At 46.0% G+C, this 16941-nt stretch overlaps 2 protein-coding genes across 2 annotated transcripts in view; both read left to right on the plus strand.

Moving 5' to 3' along the window:
* Positions 1-1821: 1821 nt before the first annotated feature.
* On the plus strand, positions 1822-2460 carry LOC309886213 (forkhead box protein L2-like; the record flags this gene model as incomplete). The annotated part of the gene is made up of 1 exon (XM_082776849.1): positions 1822-2460. The coding sequence occupies exon 1, from the start codon at positions 1861-1863 to the stop codon at positions 2458-2460; it is 600 nt and encodes a 199-aa protein (XP_082632975.1). The 5' UTR covers positions 1822-1860.
* A 4450-nt stretch (positions 2461-6910) lies between these two features.
* Positions 6911-16941, plus strand: part of PIK3CD (phosphatidylinositol-4,5-bisphosphate 3-kinase catalytic subunit delta) — a 47358-nt gene continuing 37327 nt past the window's right edge. The window contains exons 1-3 of the mRNA XM_082777108.1: positions 6911-6948; positions 9317-9518; positions 10955-11159. The gene's annotated coding sequence lies outside the window, so the exon portion shown is untranslated. The remainder of the gene's footprint in view (positions 6949-9316; positions 9519-10954; positions 11160-16941) is intronic.

Raw genomic sequence — 16941 nt, forward strand, 5'->3', positions numbered from 1 at the left:
ACTATGGCTTTATTTCTTGGGGAATTCTATGTTTTGGGGGGAAAGGGAGATGGTATTTGGGCTTGTGTGTGTGTCTGGTCAAATTAACTCTGATTTCTTCACTCTTGTAAAGCTAGTGACAACTAAGAGGAAGAACACATCTGTGTGAGTTTCCCCCAAAGCAAGGAGAAACTCATGGCTGTGATTTGGAGTGGAAGGGGAAGTACACTGTTACACTTTGAAGCCTCAAAGTTCGACTCGATGATTCTTGTGTGTCCTACTCATGATATTCTATGAAGGCTTTCCTTCCTCTAAAAGGAAGTCATCTCCTGCCATTAACTTCTCCTCAGATGTGGCAGCAGCCCTGTAAGACATTGCTGTCTTGAACTTCTGCAGGATAGGGACCATCATGCACATTCCTGTTTCCTCAGAGCCCTGATCCTGGATGATAACTCTGGTAGAGCTGACGTGGTAACACCAGCACAGTATCACGTGGATTCTCAGTATTTTGGTGGGCAGGGTGTGGAGTAAGGGAGATACAGAATGCGGGTGCTTTGTTCCTGATTTATGTCAGTTCCTGATTTATGTCAGTAAGAAACCCAAGGGGATTATTTATATGGATAAGGACTGGGCACGTGTAAGGGATGTTCAGGGAAGCCCCAGAACTCATCCTAAGATGTACACATGCACAGAGCATCGGGACAGTCCAGTTAAACACACACGTTATGATTTGTGTTCATTTGTCATTTATTTATTTATTTATTTATTCCTCTGTGAGATGGGGGCTGAGAGTCTTTCCAAGGTTTTGCTTTTTGGTTTGTTTTCTAATTTTAAATTTGTTTTCGCTTTGCAATGTAAATTGATGGTGTGGAAGAGATGAGTGAAAAGCTTTTAGACAGACTTTCTAAGCATAGGCTTGAAGGTTGGAGTTTTCCTCCATTTACACTTCAATGATTTGTGTTGTATTTCATTAAAATGTGCTGCTAATTTGTTTTAAGACCTGGCAATGTATTACAGAATTTCTAGGTTGGAAGAGACCTCAAGGTCATCGAGTCCAACCTCCAACCTAACGCTAACAGCCCTCCACTAAACCATATCCCTAAGCTCTACATCTAAACGTCTTTTGAAGACTTCCAAGGATGGTGACTCCACCACTTCCCTGGGCAGCCTGTTCCAATGCCTCACAACCCTTTCAGTGAAGAAGTTCTTCCTAAAACTTTTAGGAAGAACTTTTAGGAAATTGTGAGGAGCAGCAGAGGGAACCGGGGGTGTTTGGTCTGGAGAAGAGGAGGCTCAGGGGGGACCTCATTGCTCTCTGCAACTGCCTGAAAGCAAGGTGTGGGGAGCTGGGGGTCGGCCTCTTCTCACAGATAACTAGCAATAGGACCAGAGGGAATGGCCTCAAGTTGTGCCAGGGGAGGTTCAGGCTGGAAATGAGGAGACATTTCTGTCAGAAAGAGCAGTCAGGCGTTGGGACGGGTTGCCCAGGGAAGTAGTGGGGTCACCAAACCTGGGGGTGTTCAAGGAAAGGTTGGATGTGGTGCTTAGGGACATGGCTTAGTGGGCTATATTGGTAGGGGATGGTTGCACCAGATGGACTTGAAGGTCTTTCCAATCTTTAGTGATCGTAGGATTCAGTGATTCCCTCCATTTTCCTGCAGCTCCTTCCCCCTCCCCAGGTGCCTGGGGTCATGGCAGCGGGGCCGCCCTCTCCCTGCCCCCTTTCCCCCACTCCCCAATGTTTGGGTTTGCAAACCCAACCGCCGTCCTGACCCTCCTACGACCCCAAACCAGCCGTTTTTGGGGCGGGGAAAGGAGAAACACCGGCTTTTTTAGAGGGGGCACCGCGGGGCCGCCACCACCACCACCACAGCGGGCACCATGGGCGAAGCGCAGCCGGGAGAGCCGCGTCCATCCCCGGGCAGCCCGGGGCCGGCAGAGGAGCTGCAGAAACCCCCTTATTCCTACGTGGCCCTCATCGCCATGGCCATCCGGGCCAGCCCTGAGCAGCGCCTACCCCTGAGGGGCATCTACGCCTACATCTCCAGCCGCTTCCCTTACTACCGCTGCTGCCCCAAGGGCTGGCAGAACAGCGTCCGCCACAACCTCAGCCTCAACCCCTGCTTCCTCCGCCTGCCTCCCCGCCACGGCCCCTCAGCTCCTCGCCGGGGCGGCGAATGGGCCCTGGACCCGGCTTCTTTCCACGACATGTTCCCGGGGGGCGACTATCGCCGCCGCCGCCGCCGGCCCCAGCCGCCTCAGAGCAGCGCCGCCTCCCCCAGGCCTCCGCCACCGCTCCCCGCGTGCCCCTGCCCGGCTCTGCCCGCCTGGGCCCCGCTGTGGGGCTCGGGGCCGCCGCCGCCTGTTCCCGCCTGGGGCCCCGCTTGGTGCCCGGGGCCGCCGCCGCCTCAGCCGCCGCCGGAGCTGGGCCCTTGCTGCTTTGTGACCGCCCTGAGCGCCCCTCCGAGCCCCGAAAGTTAGAGATAAAAGGGATTTGAATAAAAAAAAGGGCCTCGGCTGCGTGAGGGGGGAATGAGGCTGGAAGGGGCTTCGTGCTGAGGGGGGTTGTTGAGGTGTGTGTGGGTGCCTCGTGTCAGTGCTCTGTTGGGAGAAGGGAATTGCGTTACCTGAAGAGATTTCAGTCTGGATTGTTATTATTTTTATTTATTTATTGATGGTTTTGTTGTAATTTGTCAGTTTGGCTTATTATTTTTTAAAAATTTATGATTTTGTTGGTCGAACCTGCAAGCCTGAAGCTGCGAAGCTTGCCCAAACTGATCTGTGTGTTGTGGTATCTTCAGTCTGGAAATACACGAAGAGCCGTGAAGCACCAGTCCTTGTAGGACTGTTATATTTGGTTATGTGCAGAAAAAGCATTTTTTCAAGTGTCCTTAAACTCATTTTTGAGCTTTTCTTTCTTATATATGTATACGTAAAATGTATTTTTCTTCTTTGTGGAAAAAAAATGACTTTAGTACTGGGAATGATGTGTATTTTTCATTTTTGTGAAACTTTAATACTGGGAATCTTATCATTTTGTATTTAAAGCAGAGCTATATGAGGTTTTACATACAGTCAAGAGTTATTTTATACTGTTTCTTGTTACAGATGTTTACATTTATTCTTGACACATTTCTTATAAATAATGCACTAATTATAAGGGTATTTTCCTCTTATTTTCAGAGGAGTACTTCCTGTATTTTCCCCTCAAAATAACCATCAGGGACACAGCGTGCTTCTAATAAGATTTGCGTATTTAAGTTTGTTAACGAAGAGTTCAAATACTGTTATGAGTGCTGCAGAGCAGCACTTGGTTATATGTTGTATTTTATGACTTGTTCAATAAGCACTACTTTGTAAGAGCTCATGGCTTCAGAAAGCACTTGAAGTAATTTGACAGGTTTTTGCTTAAAAAAAGTGCAACTTAAACCTAGTTTTGTAGTTTGTATTTTATATTTTCCTGTACTTAAGAAGAGTTTCTGAACATTGTCTTTAAATTCTAACGATACAATGCCAATAAAATGCTGGAAATACTGTTAAAGTCATCTGGGGCAACACCATTGTGGTTGTTGTTACAGAAATCCAACATATTAAAGATATTGCAGTTTCATTTTCCAGATAATTTTTTGTTTTCTTCTAGTCTCATTTTTCTTGTAGCTCCTAATAACCTTCCACACTTAACCACTTGCAGGCTCTATTTGGTTATAAACTAAGTATAGTGCCCGAAGTGCAACGCAGCTACGTAAGAGTTGTTGCATCTTGAAGCTGGTGGTAAGTCTGTATGTATGCAAAACAAAGACTTCTAGGGTTTTCATTTTAAATGTTTAGAGAAGTTTTATGTCCCCTGTGGTCAGTGGACATATGAATCATACACGTTACGTGTATGTGTTGCTACCTGTACGTTCTAGTTTCACCTGAGACTTCTACAGAGAAATAACGTTGATTAAATTATCCTTTCCATTTCATGAGGGTGGAGATACTGTAAGTATCGTTGTCTTGCTGAGGCTCTGGTTCCACGGGGGCTGCTATGAGCACACTTCAGTCTTTGATTTCTTAAGGCTTCTTCACAACTAAATTCACAGAGTGCCAGTGCCTTTGAGCAATGGGTAAAAAGCTGTATGTGAAGCATGAAATGCTGAGTGTCACTGCAGGCAGGAGAAGCTGTGAAACAAAATACAATATATCAGGCAGAGCATAAGAAAGCGGCCTGAAGTTTACAGTTAAACCCTATATTAAGATTAGCACCTTGAATAAAAGGCCACAGGAGTTCTGTGCATCAAGAAACACTCAGAATGTTATCAAGTTATATGTGGCAGTTGCAGGAATTTTACATTGGTTCAGCTCCTGATTTTCATCTCACTTACAAATACACAGGTATCTCAAGCTTCTGAGGACGTACAGAAGAGTAAAGAGCTTTGTGTTCTCTTCCCAGTGGGTGCATGTGTCGTGTTGGTCCTTTGTTCCCTGTTTCAGTCGGTAAGTGTTGTATTTGCCAGCACTTTATTGGTTCCACGGCATTTCCATTCACGTGCGCCACTAGATGGTGCCTTTGCACCAGCATAGCAAATCTAGAGGGATTGTTTTAGCAAAGCTGGAATTGGTCTTTGGTGAAGGATTGCATCTCCATCCCTTCTAGACAATGAAGCAATGGGGACGTGTAGGAGCAATGTCAAAGGAAGACGGGAATGAGAGTTAACTGCCCTTTGCAACTGTAGTGCTTTCTCCTGCTTGCACCCTCCCAGCAGCAGGACACAGGTGAGCACAGATGAAGCAGCTGCAGTCCCACTGGCACAGACTCAGCTCTCTTGCAGGGATGTCTTGGTTCCTCCAGAGGTTCCTTCAATTGTCAGCAGGGGTGGTCTCTTCCAAGGAATGTTTTGGGGCTTTTAGATTAAGTCCTTTCTCTGAATCACTTTATATAGGAGCACTTCTCATCGGTTATTTACAAATTCAAACCAAGAAGCTTTAGAGCCTGGGAAGACTTGCAGCCGGCAAAGAGAGGTGCTGGGAATCCCCCTCAGTCTTGCTCAGACACTCACACACTCATGCTGTGGCTGGAATAAAAAACTGCAGTGCTGGCTGCATTTGACCAGGAAGAATGTTCAGGGTTTGCATGGCTTTTCTAGCAGCTCAGAAGTACTGGGGCCTCTCCTGTGTTTTGCGTCCCTCCAGCAGCAGAGGCTCTTACTGGTGATCCTCTTTTTCTTGGGTTTGTGACTGCATTTAGAAAATTTGACCTCTGCTTATTTTTCTTCAACTTTCTTCTTTGGTCAACATTCTTATAGGTTTTATAAATAAACCCCAGCACAGCATATCCCTTTGCAAGCAATACAGAGTCTTTGAAAATGGCTAAGAAAATAGTACGCTCCCCTTTCCCACCAGTAGACATCAGGCTGCTGAATTCTTTTCCATTGTGTCGTCTCACATCTGTCTTGGCTTATTTCCCTCATTGGGTTTAGCAACTGAAGCAATGGCTTTGTGTGTCATTAACAGTGGAAAAGAAGGAGAATTCACTCATGCACAGTGCTGAATTAGTACAGATGTAAGACTTTTAATTGTCAAAATCCGAACTAATTCCAGAAACGCTGGCCAAAGCTGGCTTTTGACCATGTGTTTTTTTTCTTTTCTTTGTTCCATCACCAGGATTCTTGTGACGTTGATTCTTTTCCTTTTGTTTTATCCCAATAATTGGTTGACATAAAAATAGAAGTGGTTATGTGTAGATAACATTGGAAATACCCTGTACCAAATGGAAGTCGCAGTGTCCCCTCATTTATCAGGGGTTTGCTTGGCCTTTCTGTCCCTTGCTACAATGTTTTTGCCCCTAACTGTTGCTTCCTCATCCCCACCCTCTTAATCTTTCAGCCTTGTGTAAAAGACTGAAAAGATAAGGGTGTGAGCAGGAGGCTCCTGCAGAATAGGAACCTTCTGTCAGAAGCTGCCAACAGAGGGTGGGTTGGGAGAGCTGTGAGTGCTGAGAGCCACGGGCAAGGTGACCTCTTCAATAGGGAGCTGTGACTTGGGCAGGCTGTTCCTTAAACAATCAGGCTTTATGGGCATAAAAATGACGCTGAGAGCTGTTTGGGTACAGCAGGTCATCGCTGAAGTCGATAGATTGTAGAGTGGTCCACAGGAGATATGTGAAGCTGCCAGACTGAAACCTTGGGAATAAGAGGATTACATATTTTTCCTTGAAGTTTACAGCTTAAAATGCATGCAGAGCTGCCTGTGGGGTTGTGTCAGTTTTGACCTGTTCCTTTTACTCTGTGGCCCTGAGACTTTCAGAGCAAGAACGAGTTTGCAACACGTCCAAAGCCAGCCAGGGACCAAGAAAGCCCCAGCCAAGCTATGAAGAGAGCGATGCTTTCAAAAGCAGCCCAGAGCTGTAAGTGGCTGACTGCAGAAGCTCTAAAAGGGACAGATGGGCAGGAGTTGAGGCTCAGACCTCCATTCCTTCAAAAATCCCTCTTTGGACTCCATAATTGTGGCAAAAATCCCAGCTCCCAGGGGAATGAGGGCAACAAGGGAGCTCTGGGAGGGAGATGTGTGGGATCATGCCCTGTCTGGAGGGAGGTAAGGTACAGCTCCCACGGCCCCGATGCTCTGGGTGTCCTGCACCCCCTGCAATCTGTTTTCTGCTCCAACCCCCCCACAGCAAGAAAGTGCAGAAGTGGAGCTCTTCGTGCTCCATCCTGCCACATAGGAGTGGACAGCAGGTTCTAGGACTTGTGCCCACAGTGCAGCAGACGTACGAGGAGCCCCTGATAGCCCACAACCTATGGCTTTGTCTGGCTCTCTTGACACCGGCTACACTCCCACCTCCTTCCCTCGAGACCTGCTGAGCAGAGAAGCACTTCCCTCCACGCTGCTGGATTTCCCCTCCCGCAGTGGCTCTCCGGCCATGCGGCTCCGTGACCGGTTTCCCGTCAAGAGCAAGCACGGCGTTTCTCACCCAAAGCGTGGCCTGTGGTAAGGGGGTGGGAAGGGAAGAGGGGGTGGGGTGTGTGTGTGTGTGTGTAGGGGGGGAGCTGTTGCTGCTGCAGTTTCGTGCCTCAATCTGTATTCTCTCTCTCTGCATGGCTTCCTGTTTTTTCACACCACTGCTCTTTGAAACAACAAGCTGCAAGGGAGGACGGGGTGGAGGTTAGAAGGCTGGAAGAAGCCTCCGGTGATGCTTGCAGGAGATCTGGAGCTGGCTCTGGAATAGGCACCATGTGCTTATGTGTTTCTCTGGGTGAGATCCTGCTGCTGTGTACCAGAGAAGCAGCGCTCTGAGGGAGGTGATGCTGTGGTATGCACGTGCTCTGCAGAAATTCACTGCTCAGCTCGGTGCGACTGCAGCAGAACCGTCCGGGCACTTTCCTTTTTGGCAGTTGTCTTCCTGAGTTGCTCTTGGGTGGACGGAACTAGAATTTCCCTATACTTCGGCATCCTGGGATAGTCAGAAGTAGTCAGTGTCAGAATAATGCTGAAAGATGAACCACCAGTGCCGAATCCTGCAGCATTTGGGTGCTTATGGTAGAAAAAAAATGCAGCCCAGTGTGCAAAATGAAAAAGTGTCTTGTCTGAACATTTTCGGGTTGCCTTACCTTTCCGTGACCTCAGGCAGTTAACAACATGTACAAAAGCTGGACAATGGCAAACTGCTCAGAGAAGGGATTCCCAAACTGCGAGCCAGGCAGCAATCCCTAACAGTTCACAAAAACCTGAAAATTTTGAGTCCTGACTTGTGGTTTTCAGATTGGTATTCACAGAATACCAACAAGTTGCATTAGGAACTCTGCTGTCGGTGTAATTCCTCTATCTACTGTTACTCTCCTACCAGAAGGGGAAATGGTATGTTGGACCAACAGAGAAGGCAAAATGTGAAAAAAAAAGGTATTTCTAGGACATCTCTTGGATGAAGGAACTGCACCATGAGGTGTCCTGCTTGAGTCAGCCCTTAGCAGAGTCCTTTCCTGAACAGAGCTCCTTACCAACATTGTTTGAAAACATTTTTTTGGGAGTTTCCAACAGATTTAACATTTAAAGTCCCTACTCTGGTGAAATCCATAATTCATCTTCAGTAGGTGAATAACCTGCAGGGCTGAGGGAGCTGCTGTACCGCGTGGTACCAGTAATACCACGTTCACTTGGTATCAGATCTGCGTTCTTGCTCGATGCCACGTGCCCTAGAGAAAGGCACAAGCAGTCCTGCGCTTAAGTCAGTGTGATTGGTGTAGAACGAGAGGCTATTTTTCTTGTGAAATCAGTGTTGCTGCTTTGCCTGGCAGTGAGTCAAAAGATAAATTCTTTAGAAGCTAAAAAATGGTGAAGTGCGGAGCTAGATGGTTGCAGATAACTGGCTCAAGGCACACAGCACATACCTACGGGTTTTTCTGGGCCACTGCTTTTACTCGTGACATCAGCCCCTCGGTTTGCTCACAAGTGACTTTAAAAGCAGCTCCTGTGGGTGATGGCTGCAGAGTCCAGAGGAAGGTAAATTGAGGATTGAGTCTCAAAGGCTTGTTCTGGCGATGGTTCCCCTATGCAGGAGGCGGATGGGCAGCCAACTGAGCACAGCTGCTTGTGGAGTTCCTCCTTTGCCAGACAGTGCTGGAGGAAGGAGATGAAAAATGAGGAAAATTGCATCAATTACTGAGCCTTGTAAAAATAATTAGCAAGACAACAGCAGGCAAATGGGCGGGGAGGAGGAGAAAAACAGCTGCCAAAGCGTGGACAGATAGGACTCAGTTGGAGCTAGAAAAGGAAGGGGAATTGGATAAGATGCCCCTTTAATCAGGGAGAGAGGTGAAGAATTAATGTATGAGCTTTGCATGCAGATTAGAGCAGGGCAAGGTTGAAAGGGACATCACCTTTAAATTGCCCACTCTTGGCTCCCATCAGACTCCTGCAGATAAATGCCATTTCCATGGCTTGTTCTCAGCTGCTGTTACTGCTGGTACCTGCTCTAACCAAGGAGAGGCAGAAGCAGCAGAAGCAGCTTGTGCAAATGCTAAGCAAGAGAAGGGTTGCCTGCTTTTCTGCATCTGATCTGGACTGTAAAGGAGCTGGCCAGCCTGCTGGTTGTGCTGGTTCCCAAACAACAGGAACAGGCTTCCATTAAGATTTAATTTTCTTCTCTTCTTTTACAGTTCCCTCCAGAGGCGCCAGCAGCCGTATGAATGATTCTTGCACTGTAATGCTGTGGTCTGTGCTTTGTGGGCCGAGGTGTCTACTGCGATACAAGGCTGCAGTTAATCAGATTTAGCAGGGAGTCTAGAGGCTGAGTGCAGACTGTGCTGAATGTGACTTTGTCACTGGAGCTTTCGTGGTGATGCCCATTCATGTCTTTCAGATAAATTCCTGGAGCCGTTATCTTCCTGCATTTGTGTCTCGCCACATCTTCCAGGCACCTCTGCCTAGGATTTAGCAGAAGCTCTCTCCTCCTGAAGAGCTACATCTGTCTGCTCTCTCACCTGGCTCTACACAACCTCCTGCAGAGATCTGTTCCTACATAACCTGAGCAGATTTTTTGTAAGCCTGTGCAACGCTTGCAGGTAACGTAAAAGCTGCAGCTGTCTTGTACTTTAAAGGAAACAGCCCATCAGCAGGCGATTCCCACTTCTCCCACATTGTTCTTCATGTAGGGCAACAGTTAGAAAGGGTGGAAAAACACTGTAGGGTGAGGATCCGTTGCAGCCAGATGACTTCTGAGCACTTCTAACGTGGAGAACTGCTGATGTGCTCCCTTCCTTAGGGAGAATCGACTGCACGTATGTAGCAGAGGGTGACTCAGTCACTGGTGATAAGATCTAACAGATGTATCTTCACTGAAGTAAATAAACAAGTATCAGCATAAAATCGATGGCCATCTTTACTAGAGCTCTGCTGCCTCTCTGTAATGGAAAGTTTCAGGGAAACTTTGGGGGAATTTGCACACATGCAATCAGGGCTGCTGACTCCTCATTCACAGCAGAGAAAAACATCGTGTTCAGAATCAGTTCTGCTGTGCTTATTTTTTTTGCCTTTTTTTTTTTTTCTTCATGTCCTCTTCCTCTATTATTTTTTTTCTGTGACATAAGAGAATCGGTGTGAACAGCTTTAATTATCTGATACAAGACAGATCCCAAGGGAGTAAATAGGGAGTACCACTAGACAATTCCTACTCGGTGTCTCTCCTGATGCTGTCAGCATGCAGGAAGACCATTTTCTCCTGAAACCAGATGGTTTAAGCATTGTTCAGGGAGCTCTGCTCACTCTTTGCTAATTCATGTGTGGGCAGAACTGCCAGGACACGCTTGCCTATGTGAGCTTGTAGCTACAAGGGCTCCAAAGCAGACCAAGGCAGCAGGTACAACCATCTGTTGACAACCTGGAGATGCTGACCATCAAGAAGGTGATGAAAATATTAATGAAGGTTTGTTTGTCCCATGGGTGGCCATTTGCTCTCTCTAAGGTGCCTGAAGGGGAAGACTTTGCCCTGTGAGCTCTCTTTTCTGTGCAAGCTTTTCAGGTGTTCTCATCTTTACTTCCTTGCAGCATAGCAGGATTTCAGATGCCATTATTTGTTGTCAGCTGTGAACCAAGTAGATTTGGAGCTGCCTTCCCTCCTTTGGCTAGCAGGACCTCACGAAAGAGGTTCAGGCAAGAGGAGCAGGGAGAAATGCTCTGGACTGAGCAGTTCCCAGCTCTGAGTACTCCCTCATCCACTGAACATACTCCTGTCTGTTATGAGAGAGGAAGGAAGACAAAGGTTGGGTGAAGACAGGAGCCTGGGGGGGCAAGAACTCAGCCACTCGGGGAAATGCAGCCAGATGCAGGTACTGGTGCATCTCTCCTCTTGCAATGTGTATTGCAAGTCTCTGTGGCTCTGATTCAGCAGTGGGAAAACAAGATCAGGAGTGGATTTTGAGGGGTTGTTTGCCTTTCTTATTTATTTATATATTATTTTTTTTCCATTTGCTGATCTGAAGTTTGTCACTCCGCTCTTTAGGTAGATGCAGGGAGAAGAAGATTGGTGTTTTGGGAACAGAAAGCAGCCTCCATTCCCCACGCCTCCTGACAAGGAGAAATCACTGGCAGCGTGCACGGGAAGAAGCGGCAGCAATCGATAACAGACCGGAGGAAGAGAGAGATGGTGAATGAATAATGCACGTGGAGGAGCAGTCGGGGCATGACCTGCTAGCACTGCATGGCCTGTAAGTGGGTGCTGTGCTGGGGCTGTAATGGTGCTTTATTAAAAGCCCATATGGCTTCATCGGGAGCTGTGTGCTGTGGAAGGACTTTTGTCTGGCTCTGGGCTGGGAGCTGGCGCGAGACGAGGGCAGCAGGCTGGGAAATGGCACAGAAAGAGAAATGTTTCTGCAAAAGGAGAAGTCTGAGGAGGAGGAAGGATGTATTTTTAGTGTCGAAGGGCTTGTGAATTTCTTTTGCTTTTGCCACAAAAGGGATCACGTGTGCAGTAGCTAGGTGTATTTTTGTTGGGGGCTTTTGGGGCTGGGGAGGAAACGTCTCTCGAGGCCCCTTTTCTTTGCAAGCCTTACTTTAGGGGGTTGAGCGAGCATCTTGGCTCCCCAGGGTGTCCCAAAGGAACCTGCCAGACAAATAGGTGAGTGGTGGGCGCTCACAGAAGTGGCTGCCAGGAAATGCCACCACCAGGGGTTCCTCGGGGCATCGTGCTGAGGTTTGCTGACCTGCTGGGCCTCACATCTGGCAAGTAGAGAGCCACAACCAGAGGCATGGGCGCTCCTACAAGGAGAAACTCTGCTTTGCTGACACTGAAGGAGATGTAATAGTTCCCTTTTGTGGTGCCTTGTTCCTCGCTGCTAATTCTTTCAAAATTTTTCTTTCTAGAAGTAGTTTTAGGCTCAGGGCATGGGAAAGAAGCTACATCCCTTAATTTGGCACTGGAAATGGTGTTTGGTCAGCGTTTTCATGTGGTTTCCACATTGCCTAGTGTCTGCAGTGGCAACATTTATTCAGTGGGATCATCTCATTCTCAAAGTCACGCAAAGCAGTGTGGTGTGGCAGCGTGCTCTGGTGATACTACCATGCTGCACGTGGAATGTTTGTACCCACAGAGCTGGTGCTCAGGGAAAGAGGCTACATGAATGAAATCAATTTTTTCCATTCAGTTTCCAAGCTTGATTCTGAAAGGCTCACCTTGCCCCAGTTGTGGATGATCTCAGTGGCACAACCTGTCTCCCTTTTGGCAATGCTGAGCCTCTTTTTTTTCCCGTAGGCAGCCAAGCATCACATCTCTTGCTGCCTGGGAGCTCTGCTAACCGTGTGTGCCTGTTACTGTCCTCTTCTTACCCCTGCCACCCTCTTGTTTTACCCAGGAGACGTTGTCCTGTGTCTTTCTACCCAGAGCTTTCGGAAAAAAAGAGTAAATTGAAAATCTGGCTCCTGACTCTAGCTAATTTATCTCAGTCACTCAAAACATTACACAGCAAGTGGGCAGGAGGAAGGAAATGAAAGGTTGAGTTTTTTCCTGTTGCAGGTAACGAGGAAATAAAGTAGGAAACTCAAAGCAATATTATCTTGCTGCACCACAGGCTGCGGGTGCTGTTTTGTTGCTTCTCTCTGATGATTTGCTGCTCCTGGAGCCGGGGGAAAGCTGGATTTAAGGTCTTTGAGGTGGTGCAGAACAGGCTTACAGCAGAGATGAGTTAGAAAGGGAATTTCCAGGCAGCCTTGATAAGACGAACATTTTATCTTGAAATGTTCCTGTTCAAAAGGGATAGGTGGCAGCGATGTGAGCTGCTCTGTGCTTGTCAGCAGAAGCTGGCTATCAGGCAGCAGGTCAGAATAAAATTGCATCAAATTCAGGCTAAGGTCTTTTTAATTTTACAGCCAAATAACTTGAGTAGTTGGCTATAAAAAGGTTTATAAGTAATAATAACATTGGGGTACTTTAATATAATTGGAGTAATAATGACATTTCATATCATTTAATATTAAGGTAATAATATAATTGGGGTAATTTGTAGTACGTTGCCGTTCTTCTGTTAAAGTGGAGAAATTGCAGCGTGGAAGCCCCACTACTCACATCTATACAGAGTACAAATATGAGGATAGATTGCAAGCCTTTCTTCGTAAGGAATTAATTTCTGCATGTGGAAACTGCCATCACTCAATTGATTTAATAATTGAATTCATATTCAGTGTTGCTGACCAATATGGACAATTGTATTGTCTGTTTAGGAGTAGATTATTTACTTAATGTGCTAGATTCAGCTAAAACACCAGTGAAATGGGTGGAACTTTTTTTTCTTAATTATCAAGTGTTTTCCTTGTCTTAGGCCTTGATAATTGTGCAGCATGACCTTCCAGGAAACTTGAAGGAAATAGATTTTTAAAAAATATGTTTAACTTTTTCATGGGTGCTGAGTGAAGGCAAACAACCAGAAGGGCAGTGCTTGGGCTCTGAAAAGCCGCAGTGGGGACGGGGACCAATTGTCTTGTATGTGCAGCACACAGCCTGCAAAACACAATGACGCACGATTTTTGCTGAAGAATCTCCCTTTTTCTCTTATTTTACTCAATTAAGTCCCGGAGAACAGCAAACTCTGCAACTACTGATAAAAATTCCCGATGACCCGAAAGGATGTGGTCTGAGAGTGGGAGTGAGTTGGGTTTTTTGTCAATAGCTTAGACACAATGCTTATGTAAAATTCACTTTCTGCGTGTCGTGCTTTGCAGTTTTGCATGCTGTTCATCTCTTTGTTTGTGCTTGCCAGGCGTCATGTGCATGCTCTTCCACTCAGCACAGCTGTGTGATGCTAACTGTTGTCTCGTGGAGCTCAGCAAGAAGGTGAATGGGGAGCAAAAGCCAACCGCGTCCCAGGGGACCCTTCCCAAGGGCTGGCAGAAACCATCCTTCAGGCTGTGATGTGTTGCTATCCATGCTGGGGCAGATGGGTTTGGTTTGGGGCTGGTGAAGACCTTTTGTGATGGCCATTCCCCACCAGTAGGCTCTCTAGACTCCAGTTTTAGGTGACTGATTTTGAGGATGTTGCTAGTTGGCAGTACTCTTTGCTTTTTCTATGGAGGTGGCAGAAAAACAGCAACAAAGACATCAAAAAAATGTCTATACTAAGAAAATACCAGGAAATATACTCTTCTGTTTTATTTATTTATTTATTTATTTCTGTTAGGCGTCCCCAGATGTTGCTCTTTTAAATCCCATTAGCTCCAGAGAGCCCCAGTGTCCATCATGTGCTGGCATTGGATGGTCCAGCCCTGTGTTGGGGAGTTGCTTGGTCTTTTAGAGCCTGAATTTTGTGAATGAGGAGGGGAAAACCAGCACTGAACAAGGAGGGCAAAAAGGCAGAATACAAAATTCCATTGTAACAAGCTGCCCAGGTTGCTTAGAAAATATTACCACGGTTGTTTTTCAGCAGCCCAAGTTCATAGTATCAGGCTGTGCATCGCTGGTAGAAGATGTGAGAGTATCACACAAAACAGTCCGGTATGGTATCAGATGTTGTAATTTGCACATCTCAAGCACTCATCTCTTAACTGATCCAGTGCTCAGCACTGCTCTTCCTACCAGCCCGAGAAGGAAACGAAGGCAGCGAGTTCGCAGCGCGGCCGGTGGCGTGGAAAAGGGCAGGGGAGACCTGCAAGGATCCTCCGAGGCAGCAGAGTTAGCTGCAGAAATGAATCCTGCTGGTGCTCCCAGCCTGACTCAAACACTGGCTGCTGCCACGTTTTAAATGATGAAGCAGTAATAATAAACAGTGAAGCTTTTTATTTTGAGAGGCACGCTCGCCCTTGTAGTTATAATGTAAGAGCTTAATGTAGGCAGTGCTTACCCGGTACAGTTTCCCAGTCCCAGTTGGGTTTAGGCTGGCTGGAATGTTTGCTTCTGTGAAATACATCTTCTCTTCTTTGTAAGTATTTTTAAAGACTTAATAAAAACAAACATTATCTATTTTTGGACCAAAATTAGAGGACAAAAATTTTGCACTTTCCTCATACCAGAAAGAGGCTGTTTTTCCTTCGACACTGTTCCCAGGGTAAAAGCTGTGGTTTTACCTCTGGCTATGTAAATGACTCTTCATTGATTTGCCTCAGGTGGAAATTCCCCCGTTCATAAATGGAAATTTTAATCTGCTAACAGTAAAAATAAGACTTTTTTTTTTTTTTTTAAGCGAAAGCCAACTCTCATTTTTGGAGGAAAAAGAAAAAAATTCTCTCTTCACATTCCTTTTCTCCTTGTTGCCGTTGATGACTCATGCAGTGCCCTTTGCTGCTTAGTCCCGATGCTTAAGTGATTTTTCAGGTGGCTGTTAAAATTCTTAAAGCATTTCTCACTGGCATCCGTCTCGTTTTGTAACACGATACGTGTATTCTGTTTATTACGGAGCAAATTTATTTGCTTTCTGAACGCTGCTTAATTTGGAATACATGCTTTAAACATCAAATAAAAGCAAGCAAATAAAAACCACCCAAACATAACAAAGTCATGAGTTTCTGCAAAATATTTAGTGCAGGCAGGCACCTGCATCTGCCTTCAGCGTGCAGACAGCCACCCACACAGAGGTCTGCAAGATCCGGTCTTGCTGGGAAACAGTTATTAAAGACCCCTAAAATTCCAAAACTAGGAAGGTGAAGGTTTTTAATGTTATGACTTTATCACCAAAGTCCAGTTTTATATTTATATTTCTGAGTACCCAGCACTTGTGAACTTAAATTGGACTTCTGCTTGTAGGAAGACCGGGTGCTGCTTTTCTTCTGATAGCAAAGAAAAGGATCCAGAATCCCCCAACAGTAATTTCAAGATTAAATAGCGTGGTTTAGTTAAGCAGGCAGTTACAACTCATAATGGAAATTTGTGGTTTTATAGATCACTTACTTTCTGCAAAAAAGAAATACTCCCAAGAAATTGTGTTGCAGAACAAGAAGAGGAAAGTTGTTTGTCACTCCTGAATTGTGAGACAAGGGACGTGGCCTCTGTAGATTTCTGTTGGACTTATTTTGGTCTTGTCTCAAAAAACATCTTCAACAGAAGTGAGTTTTTGAGAGGTACTCCTTGGGGGGAGGGAATGCTGTGTGTATGTATGCAATTAGGTTTTGAAGCGATAAAGAAATAAACAATATTCTGTGTTGACGCCGATGCTTTGAACTTCTGTAGCACCACCAGCTAAAGACCTCAAATGACTTGTACAAACAACAAAGCTTCACCAAATGCCCTGTGAAACGCGGAAGTAAAGTTATCTGTATTCTGCAGGCAGAGAAACAGGTGAAAACTTATTAAAGGCCATGGCACCTGTGCCAGTATGAGGAGTAGAACGTGAGTGCTTTGTGCCAGGTCTTGTCCTTGAAAGCATTAAGGCTTGGGATTTTGTAGTGTGTCGTTTTGTTTGTTGTTGTTTTAGTGGAGTTTGTTTGCTTTTGTGTTCTGTTGTGCTTTATTTTTGCAGTTGGTAACCTAAACTGTATCCTCAATGTAGCCGGAGCCTCCTGTATCTCACAGAACCGGGTCAGTAGCATCTCCTCCCGTCTGGCATTTAACTAATACCTTCCCCTCTGTTCCCTGGGATCTTGCACTGTTTGCACCACCAAAAGCTAAGTAAATTTGTTTTTTCCTTAACACAATACTTTGGCATGCTCAGATGTTGTTTCTTCATCAGAATTTTGAAGTTACAGCTAAGGAGGTATCGGACGAAGCCTCCCGGTTCATTTCACTAACCTCCTAAGGAGAACTGCCTCCGGGGGCTCTTCTCCTTTACAAGTCCTGGGCTTCAGCTGATGATCAAGATAGAATCTCAGCTCCTTGCTTTAACTAACTCAGGTCAGTTGTTGTTGCTTGATTTTCCTCCATAAATATTTATGGGGAAATCATGGAAGAATGCGTTGTTCTCAAGTCCGCGATGTCCTTCATTGAAATGCGTAGTCACACAAATCAAACAGTATTTTTATTTGGGCAAGGACACCTAAATATGCCATTCCGGCCTTCAGCAAGTGAGCTGA

The sequence above is a fragment of the Aythya marila genome, assembly GCF_965140915.1.
Source record: "Aythya marila genome assembly, chromosome: 21".
In the NCBI taxonomy this organism is placed as follows: domain Eukaryota; kingdom Metazoa; phylum Chordata; class Aves; order Anseriformes; family Anatidae; genus Aythya; species Aythya marila.